The 27,750-nt window shown below is 42.6% G+C and overlaps 1 protein-coding gene across 1 annotated transcript; it reads right to left on the reverse strand.

Annotated features, from left to right (window-relative positions):
• Positions 1-14,793: 14,793 nt before the first annotated feature.
• Positions 14,794-26,422, reverse strand: LOC106601132 (ADP-ribosylation factor 2). Its single transcript, XM_014193085.2, has 5 exons — positions 26,253-26,422; positions 21,938-22,095; positions 21,100-21,210; positions 20,850-20,974; positions 14,794-15,543 (listed from the first exon to the last, which is right to left on the reverse strand). Exons 2-5 carry the CDS (start codon positions 22,083-22,085, stop codon positions 15,382-15,384), a joined length of 546 nt encoding a protein of 181 aa, XP_014048560.1. The 5' UTR covers positions 22,086-22,095; positions 26,253-26,422; the 3' UTR covers positions 14,794-15,381.
• Positions 26,423-27,750: the final 1,328 nt, after the last annotated feature.

A 27,750-nucleotide genomic window follows, 5' to 3' on the forward strand; every position in this document is an offset into this window, starting at 1 on the left:
ATACGGCTGCTAGAATCCTGACTAGAACCAAAAAATTTGATCATATTACTCCAGTGTTAGCCTCCCTACACTGGCTTCCTGTTAAGGCAAGGGCTGATTTCAAGGTTTTACTGCTAACCTACAAAGCATTACATGGGCTTGCTCCTACCTATCTTTCCGATTTGGTCCTGCCGTACATACCTACACGTACGCTACGGTCACAAGACGCAGGCCTCCTAATTGTCCCTAGAATTTCTAAGCAAACGGCTGGAGGTAGGGCTTTCTCCTATAGAGCTCCATTTTTATGGAATGGTCTGCCTACCAATGTGAGAGACGCAGACTCAGTCTCAACCTTTTTAAGTCTTTACTGAAGACTTATCTCTTCAGTAGGTCCTATGATTAAGTATAGTCTGGCCCAGGAGTGTGAAGGTGAACGGAAAGGCTGGAGCAACGAACCGCCCTTGCTGTCTCTGCCTTGCCGGTTCCCCTCTTTCCACTGGGATTCTCTGCCTCTAACCCTTTTACAGAGGCTGAGTCACTGGCCTACTGGTGTTCTTCCATGCCGTCCATGGGAGGGGTGCGTCACTTGAGTGGGTTGAGTCACTGACGTGGTCTTCCTGTCTGGGTTGGCGCCCCCCCCTTGGGTTGTGCCATGGCGGAGATCGTTGTGGGCTATACTCGGCCTTGTCTTAGGACGGTAAGTTGGTGGTTGGAGACATCCCTCTAGTGGTGTGGGGGCTGTGCTTTGGCAAAGTGGGTGGGGTTATATCCTGCCTGTTTGGCCCTGTCCGGGGTATCATCGGATGGGGCCACAGTGTCTTCTGATCCCTCCTGTCTCAGCCTCCAGTATTTATGCTGCAGTAGTTTATGTGTCGGGGGGCTAGGGTCAGTCTGTTACATCTGGAGTATTTCTCTTGTCTTATCCGGTGTCCTGTGTGTATTTAAATATGCTCTCTCTAATTCTCTCTTTCTCTCTTTCTGTCTTTCTCTCGGAGGACCTGAGCCCTAGGACCATGCCTCAGGACTACCTGGTATGATGACTCCTTGCTGTCCCCAGTCCACCTGGCCGTGCTGCTGCTCCAGTTTCAACTGTTCTGCCTGCGGCTATGGAACCCTGACCTGTTCACCGGACGTGCTTGTTGCACCCTCGACAACTACTATGATTATTATTATTTGACCATGCTGGTCATTTATGAACATTTTAACATTTTAACATTTTGACCATGTTCTGTTTTAATATCCACCCTGCACAGCCAGAAGAGGACTGGCCACCCCTCATAGCCTGGTTCCTCTCTAGGTTTCTTCCTAGGTTTTTGGCCTTTCTAGGGAGTTTTTCCTAGGGAGTTTTTCCTAGCCACCGTGCTTCTTTCACATGCTTTGCTTGCTGTTTGGGGTTTTAGGCTGGGTTTCTGTACAGCACTTTGAGAATATCAACTGATGTACGAAGGGCTATATAAAAATAAATTTGATTTGAAAAAATTAATTTGATATCGCTATTTCTGACTTTTGTAATTCCTTTACTTGGTTGTAAAATGTTTGTTTACCACCAACCCCGAACCTTCTTGTCTCATTACGCACATCTGGTTCCCATTCCCCCTGATTAGTATATTATATATGTGCCTTCTGTTCCCCATTGTCCTTGTAGGTTATTGTAACCATGTCCATTGGTCCTGTGAGTACCTGTGCTGTTGTATCAGCTTCCATGCTACGTGTTATTGTGCACTTGTTTTACGGGTCTCGTCCCGTCCCGTCTATTATTTAGAGGTTTGCACCTCGCTCTTTTGGTTGGGTGGAGTAAATAAAACCCCCTATTGCGTATTCCTGCGCCTGTCTACAATCATTAGACAACGTGACAGCGGTAGAGCAGGGCAGAGAAAGAAAAAGAAAGAAAGTTTATTGAAAGTTCCCAGAATTTTGCAATTCTAGTCGCATCCCTCCAATAGAGTCCCCGACACTTGTAGAATCTATGCCAAGGTGTATTGAAGCTGTTTTGGTGGTTTGTGGTGGCCCGACGCCCTAAGACACTTTATGTTGGTATTTCCTTTCTTTTGGCAGTTACCTATAGTTTCAGCCACTTGCGAATTGAAGGAAAGTTGGTGGGTGCACAGTGCACTGTTCGGATGCTGGAATTATATGGGATGAACAGGCGAAACTAACATACTTTTTGAAGTGATTTTGTTTGACAATCATATGAAAACATCATGACTGGTTGTGTTCATGGCACATTAAAATGTAATACATTTTTACAGTTAAAGTACATGTCTTTACTATAAAACCTTATGGGGGGGGGGGGGCTCAGACTGGCCTCTTTCTGGGTCCTCCAAATCACTAAATCCACCCCTGGTGATACATGGAGAATGGGTCTGCAAAATGGTTTAGATGTTATGTTTTTAGGTTGAGCTGATCACTGCACATAACAACTTGATAATGTTCTGCTTGGGACCACCTCCTTCAGTAGCTCATAGAGCAGGTTACAGTACTGTAGGTGGTGCAATGATGCTATTAATCTAAATGTATCTACAGGTTAATTGCTGGCATTTTGAATTTCCCAGGGCTGAGCTTAAGACTGGCTAGTCCCCGAGGGCTAACACTGTTTGTCATCTTCGTCATCCTCTTCATCACCACCCCTCTCTGTTCTCTCAATCAAGCATTGCGAGCTCACCAGCCCAGAAACCCTTTCACCGGTACAAGCAGTGGCACAATAGATCTGCCCTCGCTCCAGTGGTGATACTGTAGGGGAATGTCAATGACAATGTGATTGGCTGGATGCTCGAGGAGGGGACATGTTTGGTGAGTGGGTGGGGGGGGGTGTTATTGTGCTGAGAAAAAAAGGTAACTGCTCTAGTACATCGATCATCCTTCAACCTCACCCCCACCACTCTTACACTCTCTCACACATTCAGTCACTCACCTCTCAACGGTAACCTTCACAGCTACCTCCAGCCAATAACACAATAACCCTGCATCTTGGATGGAGTGTACTATAGAATAAAATATACACTCCCCTACATATTTATTTGGTCGATGAAGCTAAATTGTTTAATTTGGCTTTATACTCCAGCATCTTGGATTTGAGATCAAATGTTTTATGAGGCAATAGTAGAGAATGTCACCTTTTATTTGAGGGTATTTTCATACATATCTGTTTTTGTGTTTAGAAATGAAAGCACTTTATGTATCTAGTCCCCCCATTTGAAGGTGTATTCAATTTAGTCAAAAGTTTTGTATTTGGTCCCATGCTCCTGGCACACAGTGACTATATCAAGCTTTGACACCACAAACTTGTTGGACACATTTGCAATGTGATTTGGTTGTATTTCAGATTATATTGTGCCCAATAGAAACTAATGTAAATAATGTATTGTGTAACTTTGGAGTCACCTTTATTGTACAGTTGAAGTCGGAAGTTTACATACACCTTAGCCAAATACATTTAAACTCAGTTTTTCACAATTCCTGACATTAAATCCTAGTGAAAATTCCCTGTCTTAGGTCAGTTAGGATCACCACTTTAATATTTATGTGAAATGTCAGAAAAATAGTAGAGAGAATTATTTATTTCAGCTTTTATTTCTTTCATCACATTCCCAGTGGGTCAGAAGTTTACATACACTCAATTAGTATTTGGTAGCATTGCCTTTCAATTCTTTAACTTGGGTCAAACGTTTCGGGTAGCTTTTCAACAAGCTTCCCACAATAACTTGGGTGAATTTTGTCCCATTCGCCCTGACAGAGCTGGTGTAACTGAGTCAGGTTTGTAGACCTCCTTGCTCGCATATGCTTTTTCAGTTCTGCCCACAAATTTTCTATAGGATTGAGGTCAGGGCTTTGTGATGGCCACTCCAAGACCTTGACTTTGTTGTCCTTAAGCCATTTTGCCACAACTTTGGAAGTATGCTTGGGGTCATTGTCCATTTGGAAGACCCATTTACGACCAAGCTTTAACTTCCTGATTGATGTCTTGAGATGTTGCTTCAGTATATCCAATTTTCCCCCTCATGATGCCATCTATTTTGTGAAGTGAAGTGCAGTGAAGTGCAGCAAAGCACCCCCACAACATGATGCTGCCACAGCCCGTACTTCACAGTTGGGATGGTGTTCTTCGGCTTGCAAGCTTCCCCCTTTTTCCTCCAAACATATTGATGGTCATTATGGCCAAACAGTTCTATTTTTGTTTCATTAGACCAGAGGACATTTCTCCAAAAAGTACAATCTTTGTCCCCATGTGCAGTTGCAAACCGTAGTCTGGCTTTTTTATGGCGGTTTTGGAGCAGTGGCTTCTTCCTTGCTGAGCGGCCTTTCAGGTTATGTCAATATAGGACTCGTTTTACTGTAGCTATAGATACTTTTGTACCTGTTTCCTCCAGCATCTTCACAAGGTCCTTTGCTGTTGTTCTGGGATTGATTTGCACTTGTCGCACCAAAGTACATTCATCTCTAGGAGACAGAACACGTCTCCTTCCTGAGTGGTATGACGGCTGCGTGGTCCCATGGTGTTTATACTTGTGTACTATTGTTTGTACAGATGAACGTGGTACCTTCAGGCGTTTGGAAATTGCTTCCAAGGATGAACCAGACTTGTGGAGGTCAACAATTTTTTTCTGAGGTCTTGGCTGATTTCTTTTGATTTTCCCATGATGTCAAGCAAAGAGGCACTGAGTTTGAAGGTAGGCCTTGAAATACATCCACAGGTACACCTCCAATTGACTCAAATGATGTCAATTAACCTATCAGAAGCTTCTAAGGCCGTGACATCATTTTCTGAAATGTTCCAAGCTGTTTAAAGGCACAGTCAACTTAGTATGTTAACTTCTGACCTACTGGAATTGTGATACAGTGAATTATAAGTGAAATAATCTCTGTAAACAATTGTTGGAAAAATTACTTGTGTCATGTACAAAGTAGATGTCCTAACCGACTTTCCAAAACAATAGTTTGTGGTTGAAAAACGAGCTATAATGACTCCAACCTACTTCAACTGTAAATAAGAATGGAATATGTTTCTGAACATTTCTATATTAATGTGGATGCTACCATGATTATGGATAATCATTAATGAATCGTGAATAATGATGCGAAAGTTACAGAGGCAAAAATATCATACCCCCCCAAAAATGCTAACCTCCCCTGTTATTGGTACTGGTGAGAGGTTAGCATGTTTTGGGGGTAGCGTCTTTGTGCGTCTGTAACTTTCTCATTATCCACAGAAAAACAGATATGTAATGCAGATATGTATGAAAATATCCTCCAATAAAAGGTGACGTTCTATACTGTCACCTCATATAAAATATTTGATCTTAAATCCAAAATGCTGGAGTACAGAGCCAAATTAAGAGTTTTAGCTTCACTATCCACATAAATCTGTAGGGGAGTATAGGTTCCTTTGGGAACTAGAGGTTAGAGTAGGGGTATAGTAGTGCATGTGGAGAATATGATGGATATCAAGCCGGCAGATGCACTAATACTGCAATGCACGGTGAACCCAGCCTGATCCAATATACTGACTAATAGCTAAAAACCTCAATGAGAGGGTAATAAAAGCTGGCTGTGACTCGGTTTCACTGTGTGTGTGTGTGTGAGTGTGTGTGTCCGGGCGTGTGCATGCATGCAATTTTTTTGTCTGCATACTGACCTCACCCAGAGCAAGAAATCCCTTCTTCATCCTTTTCCATATCCGTGTGCAGAACGTTGATCCCACATACGTAGACCGACACACCCTCTGCATGGCACGCCAGAATCACAGTCTGCCCTCAGCCATGTGTCTGTGCTCTGTCTGGATCCTCATGAGCCCACACACACACGCACACACACACACACACACACACACACACACACACACACACACACACACACACACACACACACACACACACACACACACACACACACACACACACACACACACACACACACACACACACACATGAACATGCAACACAGCCCAGCCACAACCCCCTCTTATGCTCTATATATTACACAGGAGCAGCTAGGCCATATACCATAGGCATCAGTGGATCTCCATGATAGAGACTACTGTCCATCTAAACCAATGAGCAACATCATCATGGGCTTCGTGATTTACATTTTACCCATGATTGCCCACAAGTCAGCGACATTCATCCCAGTCAATATTGTCTCACCAATTTCAGTGTCAACACAGAACAGAGTGAGATAATGTGGGAATCAGCCCTATCTCTTTTGTTTCACCATTCAGACAGCACCAGCATGATCAGACAATGGATTTGACTCCCTTATCAATGCAAAGAGTGCTGCTCCCCAGTACTTGGCCTCCTTCACATACAGCGGCGAAGCCGCCGCCAATCAACTGACCAAATCCAGTGTTTCCATGGCGATGTGGATGGTAGGAGATGAGTCGTGGTCTTTATGGATGAGGACAGAGTTGGGGGGGGTGTTTGCACGTGTGTGGAGCAGCGTTGGAGCAGTGTGGGTGGATGGGATTATGAATGTCTGTCACCATGTGTACTGGGTTGTGGCTGGGCTGTGTGTGTGTGTGTGTGTGTGTGTGTGTGTGTGTGTGTGTGTGTGTGTGTGTGTGTGTGTGTGTGTGTGTGTGTGTGTGTGTGTGTGTGTGTGTGTGTGTGTGTGTGTGTGTGTGTGTTTGTGTGTGTGGGCTCATGAGGATCCAGACAGAGCACAGACACATGGCTGAGGGCAGACTGTGATTCTGGCGTGCCATGCAGAGGGTGTGTCGGTCTACGTATGTGGGATCAACGTTCTGCACACGGATATGGAAAAGGATGAAGAAGGGATTTCTTGCTCTGGGTGAGGTCAGTATGCAGAGAAAAAAATTGCATGCATGCACACGCCCAGACACACACACACACACACACACACACACACACACACACACACACACACACACACACACACAGTGAAACCGAGTCACACCCAGCTTTTATCACCCTCTCACTGAGGTTGTTAGCTATGTTCTTACTGATTTATCAAAGGCAGCCATCTCTGGATCAACACAGAGCAGAGGGCTCTGTCACTATGACAGGGGAGATGGACAGTGTACTACTGCAGACAGGGTGTCTTACAACTGTGGAGGAAGGGTAGGACATAATGCTGCTAAAAGACGGATGGAGAGAGCCGAGGTACAGACAGTATGTACATAGACTGACATTAATAGAGGAATGGAGATACAAGAGAGCATGAGAGCAGTGCTGCACAGAGTATACCCAAGTCTGAGTTAGAGAGAAAAGGTCAGAGGTGAGGTTAGAGAATGTGAGAAGTAAAGTGGGAGGGGAGAGGGAGAAATAGAGATAATTATAGGCAGTGTTTGTGGAAAGAATAAAAGGAAATGTACTGGAAGATGTATTGTTGTTGCTATCTCTAAGATCATACTAACAGCCCTACAGAACATGCACACACTCAGCCCCCCTCTTCCATCTGCTCTTAGTCCATCTTGACAGGAAATGGCAGATAGAGAGGCTTGTCACGCATGCTTCTTTCTCTCCCTCACTCCCTCTCTCCTTCTCACCCCTCTCTTCAGATGGACCTGCAGTGACTCCCTATGGGATGCAGTAGGACAGGATGGATCAAATGAAAAACTGTGCTGCTGCTGTCACAGAGATCCCCTGGGCTGACGGGCTGATCAGTGCTCCTGCGGGGTGGGGGGGGGGGGGTAAATTGGGGGTGTGATGCCTCGATCCAGTTGAGATGTAGGCACTCCACAGAGACCTCCTTCTAAAGGTCATGTTCAGCCGGCCGCTGTTTGGCCATGTGTGAGAGGGAAGGAGTGTGTTTTTATGTACCGGTATTAAGCTGTCGGAGTGTGTTTGTTGGTGTGTGTCTGTGTGTGAATTTGGTGAACGCTAAGATATATTTTTTTAAGTCTGCATGTTTATCATACATCATTTTTTGCATATATAGGGTCAACATCCACTGTTAAAAAAAAGAATAATAATCAAAAAGTGTTCCACTAGCAGGTTACTCCTAAAATCACACTCCATAAGGAAGGGATTCCAGGCATCAGATGGGACTAGCAAGATCTCATCCACATCAACCAATCATTGAATCAGTCTCCTTAGCGTTGACACAGTGTCCTCGTTAAGCAACCCTCAAACTACAGACCACATTAGCATGAAAACGATGATGTTAAACTGCCCACTATCACCACACACACACATCTTGTGGCAAATCGTCCATGTCTCCCGATCTCCTTTATTTTTCCATGTCTGCCCAACCACTCTCTATAAATAAGTGAGGTGCTGTTTCCAAGGTAACGTCACCATGGAGAATTGTCCACCTGAAATCATGCTGTAGAGAGAACCGTGGAGCAGTGGTCTAGCCAGCACAGTATGGGCTCCGTTTTATATAAACAGACCCTCATCACCAGCAGCACAGCATTCTAGGACCCACAACCAGGCCCCGCCCAGCCCTCAGCCCTCATTAACCCACCATGATCCTCAGCCCTCATTAACCCGCCATGATCCTCAGCCCTCATCAACCCGCCATGATCCTCAGCCCTCTACAACCCACCATGATCCTCAACCCTCATCAACCCACCATGATCCTCGGCCCTCATCAACCCACCATGATCATCAGCCCTCATCAACCCACCATGATCCTCTGCCCTCATTAACCCACCATGATCTTCAGCCCTCATCAACCCACCATGATCCTCTGCCCTCATCAACCCACCATGATCCTCAGCCCTCATTAACCCGCCATGATTCTCAGCCCTCATTAACCCGCCATGATCCTCTGCCCTCATTAACCCACCATGATCCTCTGCCCTCATTAACCCACCATGATCTTCAGCCCTCATCAACCCACCATGATCCTCTGCCCTCATCAACCCACCATGATCCTCAGCCCTCATTAACCCACCATGATCCTCAGCCCTCATTAACCCACCATGATCCTCAGCCCTCATCAACCCACCATGATCCTCAGCCCTCATCAACCCACCATGATCCTCAGCCCTCATCAACCCACCATGATCCTCAGCCCTCATCAACCTACATTATGTAGTAATTCATACTTATAGCCCCAACATTCTTCTTAGCATTTCCGCTAACTAATGCAGTTCCACTGACCCTCATTTAAATCCTGTGTGTGTGTGCGTGCTCGTGTGCGCAGATCAGAAACCAAATAGAAAGCCAGCAGTGAGCTAAATGGAACTTTGATACCCTCTAGTGGTGAGAGCAGACACTGACATGTTTAGGGTGGATTCTACATAGCAGCAAGGCGGAGAGGGGTAATTACCCATCATCACACACTAGTAAAGCCATATTCAATGTTTTCTTGTTAGGTTACAGTGCAACATTACAGTTGAGGTGTTTTCCTAAGCTGTGGTATTAAGGTTAGAGGGATGTAGTGTGCATGTGAAAAGAGACAGTCTGCAGTCTGCCTGGCACCCTGCAGGAGGTGAGGAGACTGTCTCTCTGAGTTCCATCTCAGTAGTGCCAGTGGACTTTTCAAACACAGGGCTGTCACTGAGTGTGAGGTGACACCTACCTCTGGTCTCCCTTCACACACGCATGCAGACACACAGACACGGACGGATGGATGGACGGACGGACGGACGGACGGACGGACGGACGGACGGACAGACAGACAGACCGGTTTTACCATACATACCACTGTCATCTCTAATTAAAATGTATTTCCCCTAAAACCTGACTAAACCAATCCAATTTCAATCTGAATGAGGGCAAAAAGAGTATTCTCAATCATGGGAGATTTTTCATGACAGAGAAATGTGGAGAATGTGCTAGAGATATATATTGGGCTTCCGAGTGGCGCAGCGGTCTAAGGCACTGCATCTCAGTGCTAGAGGCATCACTATAGACCCTGGTTTGATTCCAGCCTGTATCACAACCAGCCATGATTGGGAGTCCCATAGGGCGACGCACAATTGGCCCAGCGTTGTCCAGGTTAGGGTTTGGCTGGGGTAGGCCGTCATTGTAAATAAGAATTTGTTCTTAACTGACTTGCCTAGTTAAATAAATATGATTAAAGTGGGCATCTGGGGGATAGGGGGTCTCTCTCTATCCTCTTTCTCTCTCTCTCGCTGTCAGAACAGCTCTCCCATGTGGGCCTTGTTAGGAAAGGTCAACAGTTAAACTCTTGAGGAGTTTTGGAAGGGCCATACTGAACCATCCAGGGCCAATCTCAAGATCTCCTTTGGAGAGACTTCTCAGGTGTCATTAGAATCATGACAACCACGTCTGTTGAGAGAATTGAGGCAGGTGCCTGCTAATGTGAATATAATGCCCTTCCTTTCCCAGAACCCTACCCAGCTATACACAGAGCATTAATACCCCAACAAACATCAAATAGACAAATTAAATCATCATGATTAGTCCATCAACAATAATTATCTAATTTAGTTCCTGATGGTACACTAAAAGCAATCATGGAAATTTGGTCTGGAGGAGGAAGAGAGGATTATGGGGGATTCCAATACAGTAGCTACTATATTTGCATGGTGATATGACTCTGACTGAGGCAGTGACAGTAACAAAGCCATAGATGCTACACCACTGCCAGATGGTCTTAATTAGGTGCATACTGATATAGATCTATTTCATATGGATATGCATATTAAGTTTTATGAGAGCAAAAATAGTATGCAGTATGTGTGATCAAGCCCTCTCCTGCTGCTGAGCGGCTGTCACCTCACAAAGGGAAAGAACACGCCGTCTCTCCTTTGTGATCAACATCACCTTGTTTTCAATGTCAATGGCAGGTACTTGAAAATGGTGAAAATTGCTACATGAATGACAGGTGAGATAGGCACGTTTCCAAGGGGACAAGTGTCAGTTGGCATGGGGATAAGACTCTAGTCCATCACACTGACCTCAATATGTCACATGTCACATGACCTGTGCATCAGACAGCCAAGATGTAGGGCGAAACAAGGGGAGATCACTCTCTATTGTTATGGTTCCATTTGATAGTCACTATTCTTCAAGGGGTTCCAATAAAGTTCACTTCATATGGAGAAATATGAGGAACATTCCCTAAGACTCCTTTTCAATGTAATATCCTCCCTTTTCATGAGATGAAGGAAAGAAAATGAAGCTTTCTTATCAGAATGAAAAACATTGGGCATGTAAAAATCTAAATTGAATACAGATACCTCGACCTGATTCCTTGAATCCTTTGTAGAATTTGGGGAACCTAAACAAAGAGAATAATGAACATTCTGCATGAGCTTCACCTAAACCGTATGGACCCCTTCAAAAAATATAACTGAAAATGGGATATGGTCCCCTGTCAAGTATATTTAAGGGCTTGTTCGAAGCTCCACACAGGACATTCTTCAGGATATTGACTTGTAATGAAAGACTAGCTTAAAACTCAATCTCAGCCTGGTCTGAGGATATTGAGAAATGATATTGCGATAGATCACCTGGGTATTCCAAACGATGACAGAAGTCAGTAAAAGTGCTCTGAGTGTTCTTTGAAAGCATCATTTTTTGATTTCGGGGCAACCGATACAAAGTTTACATGCCACATATCATTGATTCATCAGGGGAATTCCAGAGGTCATTACACTTATTCCTGAATAACCACATTAAGGGGTGGGCAACATAGCCAAAATATCATAGCACAATATTTTTCAGATTTTTGACGGTATGTCGGTATTTTACAGTATTTCATGCTTTTGAATAAAAGTTCTAAATATGTTTTATTAGTAGTGCATGACCCAAGATGGCAACAAATGAATTCTAAGTGGTTATAATGGGCTTTCTCTATTCTGATTAGGCTATTTATACTCAACCAAACTAGGACCACACTGTCAGTGGTGTAGTCCAATTTGTAAAACTTTTCATTTGTTTAGCACTGCATTAACATATCGTTACAGTATTGTAAAAATCCATATGGGTATACCAGTATTCCCGATATATTGCCCAGCTCTAACCACATTATTGACCATAATTCTGAGCTGGTCAATGGACCTGAGACAATGAGATGGTGAAACAATCACCTTTTTTTTTTACTGAAAAAGTACACAAAAGCTAGCATAGAATTGATGTGTGTGGTTTACCTTGCCATGGAGTGGACACACACACAACATGGCCTAAAAACCACCCCAGTTCTCTCTAGCAGACACTACAGGAAAGGACAGACTGAGCCTCTGCAGGCCAAGCATCCCTGAACAGCCTGCTATGAAAGCATTTCCTGTCAGTGGGAGAAACCATGCTGCACGACTTATTCTCTGAAAGAAGAGATAAACATAATGCTATTGTTTTGTAGGTAGTGCCACACTGTGACTAAGAGAAGTAATTGCAGTCTAGGAAAATCTGCCTCAGGGGCTATTGACATTCTTTTGTGATTTTTGTAACTCAAAAACACTAATGTTAGCCTGAAAACCATAAAGGTTTACCTTAAAAGTGAACCCTTGTTGAATATGATCTCTGTTCCAAGGTAATGAATAGGTTTACTGTGGTGGAATTGTGAAACTGATGTTTCAGTATCTAAGCCTATTTTAGCCCAGTGTTTCAGTATCTAAGCCTATTTTAGCCCAGTGTTTCAGTATGTAAACCTATTTTAGCCCAGTGTTTCAGTATCTAAGCATCTATTTTATGAAATAAATATACAAGAGATTTGTAATAGAGATCTCTTTATTATAGTGCATTTCTCAGATGTTACAAGATGGGTTAAAAAAAGCTAAAAACAAAGGGAAATCCTTAAGTAAAAGAAAATACATATGCACACACACCTTGTGTCATTTGTACAGAAAATGATCTGAAAATTAAAGCTTCACATCTGAACAAGGGTAGCTAAATGAAATTGTCAAGTTAAAATAAATGTTCATACAGAAGTTCATATACACTTGAATTACCTGCCATATACCGGAAGTGACGCTCATCATTCAATTCAATGGATTTTCTTTCAGCACTAAACTCTACAATATCATTACAGAAGAAAAGGGCCAAAAATTAGATTAGAGTTAATTTGTTGAAACCATTTTCTGGAACAATTCATAAAAGAAAAAAAAAAAAGAGATCTAATTGTCCAGTTGTACACAGATACAAGGGTAAAGGTCAGTCCTACCCTCAAGAGGTCAGTGTGGGGCTGGGACCTTAGGGTCATCTTCGATCAGCAGGGGGTGTGTACAGTACAGTGTACTAAGGGTTTCTCAACTAAATTCGCAGTAGCCTTTGGAATACATGGGATGTACAGAAAACCATTTTGTCAGTTATGGTATACATTTTGAAGCTGTGTGTTGATGTGGAGAACAGCCGCGGCTTAATTTGCACGTGGTCTGCTGGTGTAGTTGCTATGGCGATGGGAGAGAGTTGTCAATGAGAGCACTGCTGATGTGAGCAGAATGCTCAAGCTTTCCCCCTGCTGCTTGTTGTAAAGAGGTTGATGAGGCAACCTTCCATGGTCTAGTTACAGTACTATTGTATTATAGTGCAAGCTGGTCATGTTTCACATGGAGCGAAGGGGAAGATGTGACTACCTGTGCAGCAGAACCGGGAAAACTAACCCCGACGACACATATAGAGCAAACAACCTAGATAGCCCCGCATAGGGTGTGTGTTAACAATTCAGAGTTTGGATTGTAGGCTGAAGTAAAGCGTAACGCATTGAATGCCATGAGAGCTTGATAACAACACGGCACTATGAGGAATTGGAGAGTGCCGTGTTAGTGCAGCTGAAAGTCAGTGGCGGCTGATGGAAGGAGCTAAAGGAGGGGCTTAATGTAATGTCTGGAATGGAATCAATGGAAAGGTATCAAATATATCGGAACCACATTTGACTCCGTTCCAATTATGTCATTCCAGTCATTACAATGAGCCCATCCTCCTATAGCTCCTCCCACCAACCTCCTCTGCTGGAAGTGACCCATCAGGCCCACCCCGTGCCCTGCAGGAAAGTCCAACTCTGCAGCAAACATCCTAAAAGCTAACCCAAACACAACCAGCCCTTCATAAGTCAAACCCAAAGGATCCTAAAGCATTTTGATTGAAATACTGCACACCTGGCTCCTCAGCTCATGCTAGACCAAGGGAACCAGGTCATCTGTACAAAAAAGAACAATGTAAATAAAATATAATAAAAAGGAAAAAAAGTAGACAACAGAAAATGTAATGAGGAGAAAGCCAGAGTGGGAGCAACTCTCAAAAGGCCTCGCTGTTCCAGTGGACAGGAATGGTGCTGAAAACACCCAACTAATCCCACGTACACTCACCCAATGTACTCGCAGAGCTGTGGCTAGCTGCACTCAACTACACTGACCCTCTGCCTAGCATAGGTAGTATAGTGTAGTGCTAGACAAACACACAATTTATTGCGTTTTCCATACCCGGCGGTAAGGATCGTTCACTCAATCAAAACATTATCAATGATCTCACAAGGCCCTGTGAAAGGAACATCACTTGGTGTTAGCCACCAATAAAGATGCAGCATGATAAAGAGGCCATCACTTGTGATCCTAGAGGGCAGCAGGGTCAGCAGCTGGTTACCACGGTTACCTCTTGGAACAACTTATTTCCAGACAAGACAAGTCTTGCTCCATTCTAATAAACCAAAAACAATAGTAACAACTCATTTCAGTCAGTAATGCCTACCAAACAGCTGACCCTAAAGTCCTGCAGGTCTTATCATGCACCACCGTCATCATTCAGGCTAAGGTGGCTACGCTCAACAACAAAAACGAGTGGACGAGGGGCATGGTGACATCACTAATTTGTTGTGCTTCAATGGAGATTTGAGGGTTAGGACAGCGACTGAAAGCTAATAATTTATTAGCTAGTGTTCCCAAGACAGCCAGAACAATGCGGTTGGGCATACTAGAACATGATTTTCCAAAGAATGCAAAGAAGGATCTAGGATGGAAAAGCTATTTTTATTTGTCTTTTTTCCAACCTGATACAGGTTACATTGAGATTTATTTCATGGTGTGGGGTCTCAAACCAACAGTTTAACAAGAGTGTCTGACAGATCGCAACATTAGTGGATGTAAAATCAAAATAGTTTTTTTAATCTATAAACTTCATTCATTTTTCAGATTACACATAAGACTTAGCATCCTGGGTCTTTCTTTGCCTTGTGAAAACCAGGGTGTCTTAGGAGCCACTGAGGGTGGGTCGGGAGGGGAGGGATGGGGGGGGCGCTAGAGTTAGCCATGCTGTCATTTCCATGGGTGAGAGTGACTGTTGAAGGCACAGCAGAGCTGCTCCCACTCCCGGCTCACACACATGCACCCACACATACATACACATTAAGATCCACACAAACACTCTCACACACACACACACACACACACACACACACGTATGTGGGGTATCACTGGTCAAAGCCCCAATGGTTGGAGGGGATGGAGTGAGAAACGGGAGGAGAGAGGGGCTGGGACCAGCGCTGTCGCCCATAACACACTGCGCAGACAAAGACGCAGACAGACGGCGGAATGGTGGATCATTTTGCGTTCTTTAGCTGGTTGGAGAGCCAGTCGAGGCCCTCGTAGAGCCCGTCCCCGCTGGTAGCGCAGGTGGCCTGGATGTACCAATTACGCTGGCGCAGGGAGTGCAGGCCCAGCTTGTCTGTGATCTCCGCTGCGTTCATAGCGTTGGGGAGGTCCTGAAGAGTGAAGAGAAAAGGGTTAACCCAGGAAAACATGCGTCTGCAACAGACCTTCACAAGCCATCTTAGTATTAGAGGTCGAACAATTTATCGGCATGGCCGATTTGAAGTTTTCATAAAAAATCAGTAATCTGCCTTTTTGGACGCCGATTATGGCCGATTACATTGCAATCCACAAGGAAACTGCGTGGCAGGCTGACCACCTGTTACGCGAGTGCAACATCAGAAGGGCCTTGTGGCTGCAAGGAGCCACGGTAAGTTGCTAGCTAGCATTAAACATCTTATAAAAAAACAATCAATCTTAACATAATCACTAGTTAACTACACATGGTTGATGATATTACTAGTTTAACTAGCTTGTCCTGCGTTGCATATAATCAATGCGGTGCCTGTTAATTTATCATCGAATCACAGCCTACTTCAACATCGCCAAACGGGTGACGTTTTAACCTGTTGGGTCTAGGGGGCAGCATTTGCACGTCTGGATAAAAAAAATGTACCCGATTTAATCTGGTTACTAATCCTACCCAGTAACTAGAATATGCATATACTTATTATATATGGATAGAAAACACTCTAAAGTTTCCAAAACTGTTTGAATGGTGTCTGTGAGTATAACAGAACTCATTTGGCAGGCAAAACCCTGAGACATTTTCTGACAGGAAGTGGATACCTGATGTGTTGTATTGACTTTAAACCTATCCCATTGAAAAACACAGGGGTTTAGGAATATTTTGGCACTTCCTATTGCTTCCACTAGATGTCACCAGCCTTTACAAAGTGTTTTGAGTCTTCTGGAGGGAGATCTGACCGAACAAGAGCCATGGAACGATGATGGCCCATTAGACACCTTGCGCGCGAGTTCATCTTGGGTACCCTCGTTCCAATACGTTATAAAAGAGTATGCATTCGTCCACCTTGAATATTATTCATGTTCTGGTTAAAAAAGGCCCTAATGATTTATGCTATACAACGCTTTGACATGTTTGAACGAACGGAAATATATTTTTTCCCCTCGTTCATGACGAGAAGTCCGGCTGGCTTACATCATGTGCTAACGAGACGGAGATTTTTGGACATAAATGATGAGCTTTTTTGAACAAAACTACATTCGTTATGGACCTGTGATACCTGGAAGTGACATCTGATGAAGAGAATCAAAGGTAATGGATTATTTACATAGTATTTTCGATTTTAGATCTCCCCAACATGACGTCTAGTCTGTATCGCAACGCCGTATTTTTCTGGGCGCAGTGCTCAGATTATTGCAAAGTGTGATTTCCCAGTAAGGTTATTTTTAAATCTGGCAAGTTGATTGCGTTCAAGAGATGTAAATCTATAATTCTTTAAATGACAATATAATATTTTACCAATGTTTTCTAATTTTAATTATTTAATTTCTGACGCTGACTTCACTGCCGGTTATTGGAGGGAAACGATTTCCTCAACATCAATGCCATAGTAAAACGCTGTTTTTGGATATAAATATGAACTTGATAGAACAAAAAATGCATGCATTGTCTAACATAATGTCCTAGGAGTGTCATCTGATGGAGATTGTAAAAGGTTAGTGCATCATTTTAGCTGGTTTTATGGTTTTGGTGACCCTGTCTTTGACTTGACAAAACATTACACACAACTCTTGTAAATGTACTGTCCTAACATACTCTAAATTTATGCTTTCGCCGTAAAACCTTTTTGAAATCGTAAAACGTGGTTAGATTAAGGAGATGTTTATCTTTCAAATGGTGTAACATAGTTGTATTTTTGAAAAATTTGAATTTTGACATTTATTTGGATTCAAATTTGCCGCTCTTGAAATGCACCTGCTGTTGATGGAGTGCACCACGGGTGGCACGCTAGCGTCCCACCTAGCCCCAAGAGGTTAACAAGAGAACTATCATTGCACAAATGTACCTAACCATAAACATCAATGCCTTTCTTAAAATCAATACACAGAAGTATATATTTTTAAACCTGCATATTTAGTTAAAAGAAATTCATGTTACCAGGCAATATTAACTAGGGAAATTGTGTCACTTCTCTTGCGTTCAGTGCAAGCAAAGTCCGGGTATATGCAACAGTTTGGGCCGCCTGGCTCGTTGCGAATTAATTTGCCAGAATTTTACAGGGAAGCCAAGGTAAGTTGCTAGCTAGCATTAAACTTATCTTATAAAAACGATCAATGTTAACATAATCACTAGTTAACTACACATGGTTGATGATATCACTAGTTTATCTAACGTGTCCTGCGTTGCATATAATCGATGCGGTGCCTGTTAATTTATCATTGAATCATAGCCTATTTCGCCAAACAGGTGTTGATTTAACAAGCGCATTTGCGAAAAAAGCACTGTTGTTGCAGCAATGTACCTAACCATAAACATCAATGCCTTTCTTTAAAATCAATAAACAAGTATAGATTTTTTAACCTGCATATTTAGTTACTATTGCCTGCTAACATGAAATTGTGCCACATCTCTAGCGTTCATTGCACGCAGAGTCAGGGTATATGCAACAGTTTGGGCCGCCTGGCTCGTTGCGAACTAATTTGCCTGAATTTTACGTAATTATGACATAACATTGACATAACTCGTAAGCATTCATTCAGACAGCACTTTCGTGCATTTTGCCAGAAGCTCTTTGCTGTGTTTCAAGCGGTTTATGACTTCAAACCGGGTGGGTATAATTTGTGGAACGTTCCAACAGGAATCTATTCCAAAAACTTCATAAATAACAATGTTGCCAAAAAACAACGGATACAAAGTTGTATAGCGGCAGAATAAGATACCGGGTAGTGAGTGGTCAATTTCATTGTGTTTTTCACTCATCACGTTTATTCCGAAAAATGTCTGTCCTCACTCTGGTTGCCTATAGACAAACATTAAGAATAAGCTACGTGGTGAGTTGATGCCTATTCGGTAGTTGTTTCCCCTTGCTCTACATGGGTAACGCTGCTTCGAGGGTGGCTGTTGTCGATGTGTTCCTGGTTCAAGCCCAGGTAGGAGCGAGGAGAGGGACGGAAGCTATACTGTTACACTGGCAATACTAAAGTGCCTATAAGAACATCCAATAGTCAAAGGTATATGAAATACAAATCGTATTGAGAGAAAGTCCTATAATAACTACAACCTAAAAATTACCTGGGAATATTGAAGACTCATGTTAAAAGGAACCACCAGCTTTCATATGTTCCCATGTTCTGAGCAAGGAACTTAAACCTTAGCTTTTTTACATGGCACATATTGCACTTTTACCTTCTCCAACACTTTGTTTTGCATTATTTAAACCAAATTGAACATGTTTCATTATTTATTTGAGGCTAAATTGATTTTATTGATGTATTATATTAAGTTAAAATAAGTGTTCATTCAGTATTGTTGTAATTATCATAAATACATTTTAAAAAATAATAATAATTAAAAAATAATAATAATTAAAAATCGGCTGATTAATTGGTATCGGCTTTTTTTGGTCCTCCAATAATTGGTATCGGCGTTGAAAAATCATAATCGGTCGACCTCTAATAACAATACTGTACTACCAATTACAGATGCAGTTTACTGGTGAAGCCTTGGGCTGTGTTAACCTGATATGGATAGGGGGCAGTATTTTCACGGCCGGATGAAAAAACGTACCCGATTTAAACTGGTTACTACTCTTGCCCAGAAACGAGAATATGCATATTACTAGTAGATTTGGATAGAAAACACTGACGTTTCTAAAACTGTTTGAATGGTGTCTGTCAGTATAACAGAACTCATATGGCAGGCAAAAACCTGAGAAAAATTCAACCAGAAAGTGTAGGATCTGAGAAATGTAGTTCTTTCTAGTCCCTTTCGAAACTACAGTATCTGTGCTCTCACGTTGCACTTTCTAAGGCTTCCATTGGCTGTCTAAAGCCTACAGAAAGTGTTTTTAGCATTCCCCTGTCACTGGGCAGAGTATAGTAGCTCAGTTTCTGAGTGGACTGCCTGGGGACAAAGAGATTGGATATGCGCATTCCCACGAGCACGCTGTTTTTTTATTTTCCTCCTTGAATGAATACACTATTGTCCAGTTGGAATATTATCGCAATTTTACGTTAAAAATACCATAAAAATTGATTTTAAACAGCGTTTGACATGCTTCTAAGTACGGTAATGGAACATTTTGACTTTTTGTGTCTAGAAATGCACTCGCGCATTACCCTTTGGATAGTGACCTAAACGCACAAACAAAACAGAGGTATTTGGACATAACTATGGATTATTTCGAACAAAAACAACATTTCTTGTGGAAGTAGCAGTCCTGGGAGTGCATTCTGACGAAGATCTGCAAAGGTAATACAATATTTCTAATACTGAGTTTAGTTTGCCCCGAACTTGGCGGGTGTCTGAATAGCTCACCGTGATGGCGAGCTATGTACTCAGAATATTGAAAAATGTGCTTTCGCCAAAAAGCTATTTTAAAATCTGACACAGCGATTGCATAAAGGAGTTCTGTATCTATAATTCTTAAAATAATTGTTATGTATTTTGTCAACGTTTATGATGAGTATTTTTGTAAATTCACCGGAAGTTTTCGGTGGGAATACATTTTCTGAACATCACGCGTCAATGTAAAAAGCTGTTTTGGGATATAAATATGAACTTGATTGAACAAAACATACATGTATTGTATAACAATGTCCTAGGAGTGTCATCTGATGAAGATCAAAGGTTAGTGCTTCATTTAGCTGCGTTTTGGGTTTTATTGACATATATGCTTGCTTGGAAAATGGCTGTGTGATTATTTTTGTCTATGTACTCTCCTAACATAATCTAATGTTTTGCTTTCGCTGTAAAGCCTTTTTGAAATTGGACAACGTGGTTAGATTCAGGAGAGGTTTATCTTTCAAATGGTGTAAAATAGTCATATGTTTGAAAAATTTAAATTACTGGATTTTTGTATTTCGCGCCATGCAATCCCATTGGCTGTTGGCTAGGGGTTCCGCTAGCGGAACGCCTAGATGTAAGAGGTTTAACACAGGCAGCCCAATTGTGATCTTTTGCCCAATTAGTGGCCAAATATCTGATCTGATTGGTCAAAAGACCAAATTGGTGGAAAAAGGATCACCTGTTTGTTAGTCTCGCTCTGCTCAGTGTAAAATTGCGCTCCGATTCCATTTTTGAAGAATTTGACGCACCGCTCACACCGAGAACACTTGATTTAAGTGGCCTACTCTTTACGCGTCAAGCTAAATTTACATGTCCAGTGTAGCAGGTAAAAATACCTACTGTTTTCCTGACGCACTAGTGTCTCTCCCCAGTTAGTCAGTTCACCTGTTTGTTAGCGAACACAAGCAGCACAGCGTCTCTCAGTTCATCCTCAGCCAGCATCCTTGTCAGCTCCTCCCGTGCCTCGTTCACTCTCTCCCTATCGTTACTGTCCACCACAAAGATCAGACCTGAGAGAGGGAGAGAAAGGATGGAGGGTGAGGAAAATAAGAACATTTACCCGGGACAGTCTCAACTCAAAGTCAGAAAGCGTGAAGATGGTGCTGAGGGGGTTCTGGTGACAGTGTCCACTCACCTTGGGTGTTCTGGAAGTAGTGCCGCCACAGAGGCCTGATCTTGTCCTGACCGCCCACATCCCACACTGTGAAGCTGATGTTCTTGTATTCTACCGTCTCAACGTTAAAACCTGAGAGAGCGAGAAAGATCAGTTACGTCAGCAACCTAAGACACTAACATTCCAAGAGGCTGTGTGAGATGACATATCAGCAATCCCAAACAGGCAAGCTAAGTCACTCCCTTAACACAAATGTCTGCATGAAATGTCTTTGCCCGAATGTAGCTGCAAATTAAAATGTATATTTGAATAAAATATGCAAAGTGAATGAACATCTACTGGAATATGAAATGTCAGCCTTGTGTTACATTCCTATAATGCAACATTTATTTCGGGGGGGGGTTGTAAAGCTCCATTCATGCCTATTTTAAAAGTCACTTAATCCCTATGACAACAGCCACATTGCAGGACGTTGCCTGCCTGCGGGAGCTCTGCAGCTGATGTAGGTAGGCTACACAGTGCCCGACCCACGTCTCCTAATGAAATCCATGTACAGGCAGACTGTTGGCCTTAACAGGGGCCCACTCATTGCTTCAGAGCCCGAGGGCAGCTCACAGCAGCTACTCTGGGCATGTGGGAAGTGATCAGGGTTCAGATGAGATGAGGACAGAGGGAGTACATGGCTATACGTAGGACATTCATTTCTACTCCCCTACAACCAAACAGGAGCCTAGATCTCATGAAAATCACATGGAGCAAGTTATTGGAGGAACATTGGGGAGCATTTCAGGAGGGGTTTGTACCTAGGTGAGGGGTGTGTGATGACAAGGGGTAAAAGGGATAAGGCTAAGCTACTCACCGATGGTAGGGATTGTGGTGACGATCTCTCCCAGTTTGAGCTTGTACAGGATGGTGGTCTTGCCGGCAGCATCCAGCCCCACCATCAGAATCCGCATCTCTTTTTTACCAAAGAGATTCTTAAACAGGCCTGCAAACATGTTCCCCATCTTGGCTAATCTGGAGGAAGGGAGACAGAAACCAAAATGGTTAAGCTAGTAGCCGTACAACATTCATTGCGCCTAACACCAGGCTAAACCGGCCGTGTGTATGTGTGTCCACGTGTTCTGTAACACAAAAGCTCGCTGACGTATGTGAGCAGTGTGGATGAAATGATTCAACATGAAAACGTTAAAATATTCTGCACTGCTCCCGGATACAATGTGGGTGGTGTCAGATCGGTGTAAAACAAGAATTATTTTATGAATCCATTTATAAATGTATATAAAAAGGTTCCCATCCTTGGTAATTTCATTAAGATTTTTGACCTGTGAGGGTAATAATGTCAGGCTAAGCTTCCTTATCTCTGATAAAGGGCAACCACAGAGATTAAATTCATGAGGGGGAGAAAAAGTGCTGAGAAAAGCGTTCAGTCGCTGTCTGTGTTTATTTTGCGTCTTAACAATGGGCCCTCACACCACACAGGAGCAGGACTTGGCTGATGGGGCTGCAGGTCAGTGTCGTTCTGACTGGCAGGCAACTGTTTACTCATAGCCAGGAGCAGAGAAGTGGATCACATGACTGGCAGAGCACTGACCAGAGACACGATCCAGGGGTAGAGGCTAGTTACAACATAGCTCCACCTGAACACCTATTGCCCAACACCCACCAGGCAAGAACACAAACAGGCTCTGTAACAGCAGCCACAACGATTAGAATGTAATAGCCTAGTCAGCCCCAAATAGAAGCCTACATACATGTCTAACACAACACCATATAACTAATTCATGTTTCTTTTTTTTCTTTTTTACATAACTTTCTCACTGTTGAAATGAGTTTCTAAATGTACATGGGTCTTCCCAACAATTTGGTGCCTTCTGAGAAGTGTAACTTTCACATAATTTCAACTTCATGAAGAAAAAAAATTCCTCCCTCAAGAGGTACATTTTGTTTTTATAAAGACTATAGTAAGTAGTGCCTACTAAGTGCAAAATAAAGTAACAGGGTTGATGATTTCTTCTTACATCAACCATAAAATTTGGGGTGGCGGGTAGGCTAGTGGTTAGAGCGTTGTACTAGTAACTGAAAGGTTGCAAGATCGAATCCCCGAGCTCACAAGGTAAAAATCTGTCGTTCTGACCCTGAACAAGGCAGTTAACCCACTGTTCCTAGGTCATCATTGAATATTAGAATTTGTTCTTAGCTGACTTGCCTAATTAAATAATCGTGTAAAAAAAAAAATTATATCCACTTGTGACAGGGAAACTGTCACAGAAAAGTTTGAATGCAAGCTTCACACAAAAAAAATACATTGTTACAACATTTCTAGTCTATGGGTAACAGGATTGACATGTTATGCTCGACCCGCTCAGTTTTGCACCACACAATTGCCAAGAAGAGTAGAATCAGCTTTTACTCTAAGATTACTATTAAAATGTTCAATGTTTTAAAAGACAGTCTCACCATATTAAAATGAGAGTTCAGATCACATAACTGGGTTAAGGGACATACTTAAATGAATCACATGAATAATCATCTTCAGAAATACCTGTCTAGCAACAAAATGACTAGGGCTTTACAATGATGCTGAACCCTGGAGAAGTTTTGGTATTATGTGGGTTAAAATCTTCATAGAAGTGAGAGTTGACAGAGGGATGTCAAAATTCAGCATTTTGGCACTTTAGCAGATTGATTGAATTATCCATGTTGCCTATAATATTAAATGGCACCGCATTTAATATAACAGGCTTTTAAAATCCAATATTGGTGCACAATTTCTACTTAAAATATCAAAGGGCACTCTCATGGAATGACCCACAAATGTATCAATTGTTGACTTTCATTTTGAATTAGGCATATTCATCGCAATAACAACCCTTCCTATTATTCAGTACGTTGCCAAGCACATCGCAGAATCATGTGATTTAAGACACGGCCTGATGAAACAGGTTCACTACATCAGAAAAATAGTGTATCCTAAACACCATGACAAAAACAGATTCATATTTGAGACAAGTTAGCGGTCTTAATACAAACTGGACAAGAGTAAGGACGATGGGATCGCATTATAAAAGACCCATACAGGTGTTGTAGGTGAAACGAAGAGCATGCAGGCTGAGCTCAAGGAAAAGCACACAATGAGGCCACTGATGTGGCGAATATAGGTCAGCGCTCAGAAGAACCAGAGTACTAGAGGCTGGATATTGGAGAGGTAACAACACACCTGTAGGCAGACACACACTGCTGAATTAACCAGGAGAGAGACAGGGAAACAATGATCCGGTCTCAGCAAATAGGCTATTGAACACTCAGGTCTTTCTCCAAAGGACACAAATGACTTCTAAAATAATGGAACATTTTGCTACACAACTCTGATCTTGTGCAAAAACCCTCCCACTAACACATGCCTACAAATGATAGCATAGAATAACACCAACACAGTATTATTACACACCTTCAAGACAATTGTGTGGCAAATGGTATACAAATGAACATAATTCAGAAAGGCGTTCTTCGGTGGAAACATGCTGGCCATTTAAATATGACACACGCCTTGGCACTTTGAAATAAACTATACAACGACTAGGCAAACAAAAGCTAGGAGGGGTGTGATTTGAGTTCTAACATCACGAACACAGGGAGTTGTCAGTTTCACAAAGTGCCTTCCTGGATTCAGAATGTGACAACGAATCTAGCTCTAGCCAACAGACATTCCACAGAGGGGAGTTCCATAACTAGAAAAGGTCATAGCTTGCAGATTTCTAACAATGACATCACAACAATGGCAGCTCATTTGAATCAGGATTGTCCACCCCGTTCCTCAACTAAAGCAAAGAGGAAGTGCATCGTCCTCTGAGGAAACAGGAACAACAGGGGAGGGGTTATGGGACGTCAGCAGCAAGTCATCAGAGAGTAGTTAAGCAAACGTATCACAGTATGCATGTGATATAGGCTGCCTGAGGTGGAGTCTTTTTGGGGTGCATCGGCAGTCAATGTTAAGGGGTTCTAAAAGAGGTGCCAGTTACCAAGAGATGCTCATAAGTTTCAAATGAGCCAATGTGGATAAATAATTGACTGGCCAAATGACAAGGGGGTGGGACATGTGTACTACATACAGTACACACATTAATATTGCGGGAACACTAGGGGCATCAAGGAGGCTCACTTTCTGGTCAGACAGGCAAATAGTGGACATTTTTTTTTTTAAGTCTAGCAATGTTTTTCCATAAGGGAAAGTTAGGCATGCTGGGGTTATCCTGCTCCACCGGTTGTCTGTCCTGAACAAAGTAGGAAAATCTGCCAGATTCCTGGAGAACTCAATGTTTGAAAATGGAAATGTATGGAAGACAGAGACATGGGTGTCACAGTCATAAATAACACTAAGATCTGTGTAGCTTTGTATACATCTCACACACACACTATTCTGCTCCAGTTGTCTGTCCACTAAAATGACTTGGGTCTAACTAGTTAGCTACATTAATTTGTAACACACGAGCTAGTGACTAACCATGTGACGCGTTCAGTTTGAAGACACTGACAACAGTTTCCAAAACCAAATCTAACCATCCAGTACCAACAGTTACGCTAGCTAAAGCTTCCCGGCACAGCTTAGTTACCAAGCTAGAAGGCCGTAGAGACCACTACTTCCAAGTTACCTTACCGTTTAACCCACAGGCTGGTTAACTACATTCATTTAGAGACGTGTTTAACGTCGGTTAGCTAGTTAAACACGGACGGCTAAAATCTCAATCCACGTAAATTAACTGTACGCATTCAGAAAATAGGCGTAGCTAGCTAACGTTAATTTTCCTTACATCGTTAGGTAGCACAAGCAAGCGAAGCGGCTCGACATAATGACTCCAAATAGGAGGACGCTCAATGTCCAATCACAATGACCAGCGAATACTTACTGACACAATTTCAGTAAAGTTAGCGGAATAATGCTCTCACGACTTTTACAGGTCGTGAGAATATAATGCCGGGCGAGCTAGCTAACGTTAACTAGCTATTGACGGCAGATGATCCTCGTTTGGTTTGAGTCTACGCAGGGGATTCGTTGTCAAAGCTTGCTGTCAAGCCGAAAGGAAATAAGCAATCGTTTGCATTCCTGATCCTGAAAATAAAAAAAATACTATGAATGACATCTATTATATTGCTACGTTGTATACATGTTTTACCTTTTAGTGGCGGTTTCTCGATCTTTCTTTTACGCTCCTATTCACCGCTAACAACAAAATGGCGTCTTTCACAAGTGTCAAGAAAGCCGCGTCATGGACGTTGCACATCGTAAGATCTTCACCAATCATGTTATCCATGCAAGTTACAAAAACGTACCTTGCTGTGCTGCGGGCCAATCGACGGAACAACATTTAATGTTGAGGGCGGAGATTTACAAAAGGCCCTCCTCCAGTTTGCCCTACAAACTGAAAGACCAGTCAAGCTTCCGGTAGGATCAATCATCCCGCCTCTTCCCCGCCCCATGTTTCCGGCTTCAATGGAGACTGGATACATTTTCCACTGGCCCAACCCATCATCATTTGGTTAGCAAACAAAACAAACCGGTTGCAATTGTTCAATCCAGAAGAAGAAAAAAAACGTCCGGAAAATACAGGACCATTGGGTGTGTATAGCCTTATATTGGATATGGCAAGCAAGTGCTGCCTTATATGCCTTATGGCTAGGTCCCTTACCCATAATGTCATAGAGATCATCATTTCAATCAATAAGCAACAGCCTACAATTTACATTTCTGATCCAAGAATTCCAGCCTGTTTCTGTCATTCATCTTTTAGTTAAACAGCCTGAAAGAGTCAGAGCCAACACCATAAAAATAGGAATTATAATACAAATTAAGTAATTTAATTTAATGGGATCTCTATGGTCAACACAAACATGCAAGGTCTACAATGACAGCTAGGTCTATAGGGCCAACAAGTAGGTAAACTGGAGTTGGGGGGCCCCTGGAGGTGGGCAGAGGGGAGAAGTGGGTTGCGAAGTTCAAGGTACATCAGGGTTCAAGCGTTCATCAAGGTTGTTGGGGTCATCGTTAAAGGCTCACAGTGTGTGTTGTTCATATTAAATCCACTAGATGGGGCCGTCTCCATGCTGCAGTCATAATGTCCCAATAAGTCAAAGCCAATAGTTTCCGTTTCGTGTTTCCTTTCCATAAATCAACCACTCTGAAATTATAGGCATAGGCCTATGTGAGTGCAATATCATCAGGTGGAAGTTTGTCCACCTTTCATGTGTTTGTGCTCATGGTTAGCTAATTCAGGTGGTTGTTCGGTTATGCAGGTGTCACACTGAGCAGACAACTAGATCTTTGATAACCCATTCATCCACATGGTGATTGTAAACCAGAGTTGTTGTTGTTGCTGTTGGACATGAAGTGAATAAAAGGGATTTTATATGAAAATGGCCTATGGACTGAGACATCATGGATGGTAGGCAACTATATCTACAGGTGTCATGAAGCACATAATATCCTTTCATAATATCTCAAGGTATAATTCTTGAGATGCATTACATTAAAATAAAAGCTTATTGTTGATGTTTGTCTGTATGTGTTGTTGTACAGTAATGACTTATTCACCGTGACTAGGCAGTGGGCATGCCACTTGTTATTAGTTTGTGTGTTGTCTAGGGCTGTCTATCACAGAATGGGTTCCTTCTCCT

The sequence above is a fragment of the Salmo salar genome, chromosome ssa03, assembly GCF_905237065.1.
Source record: "Salmo salar chromosome ssa03, Ssal_v3.1, whole genome shotgun sequence".
NCBI classification, from domain to species: domain Eukaryota; kingdom Metazoa; phylum Chordata; class Actinopteri; order Salmoniformes; family Salmonidae; genus Salmo; species Salmo salar.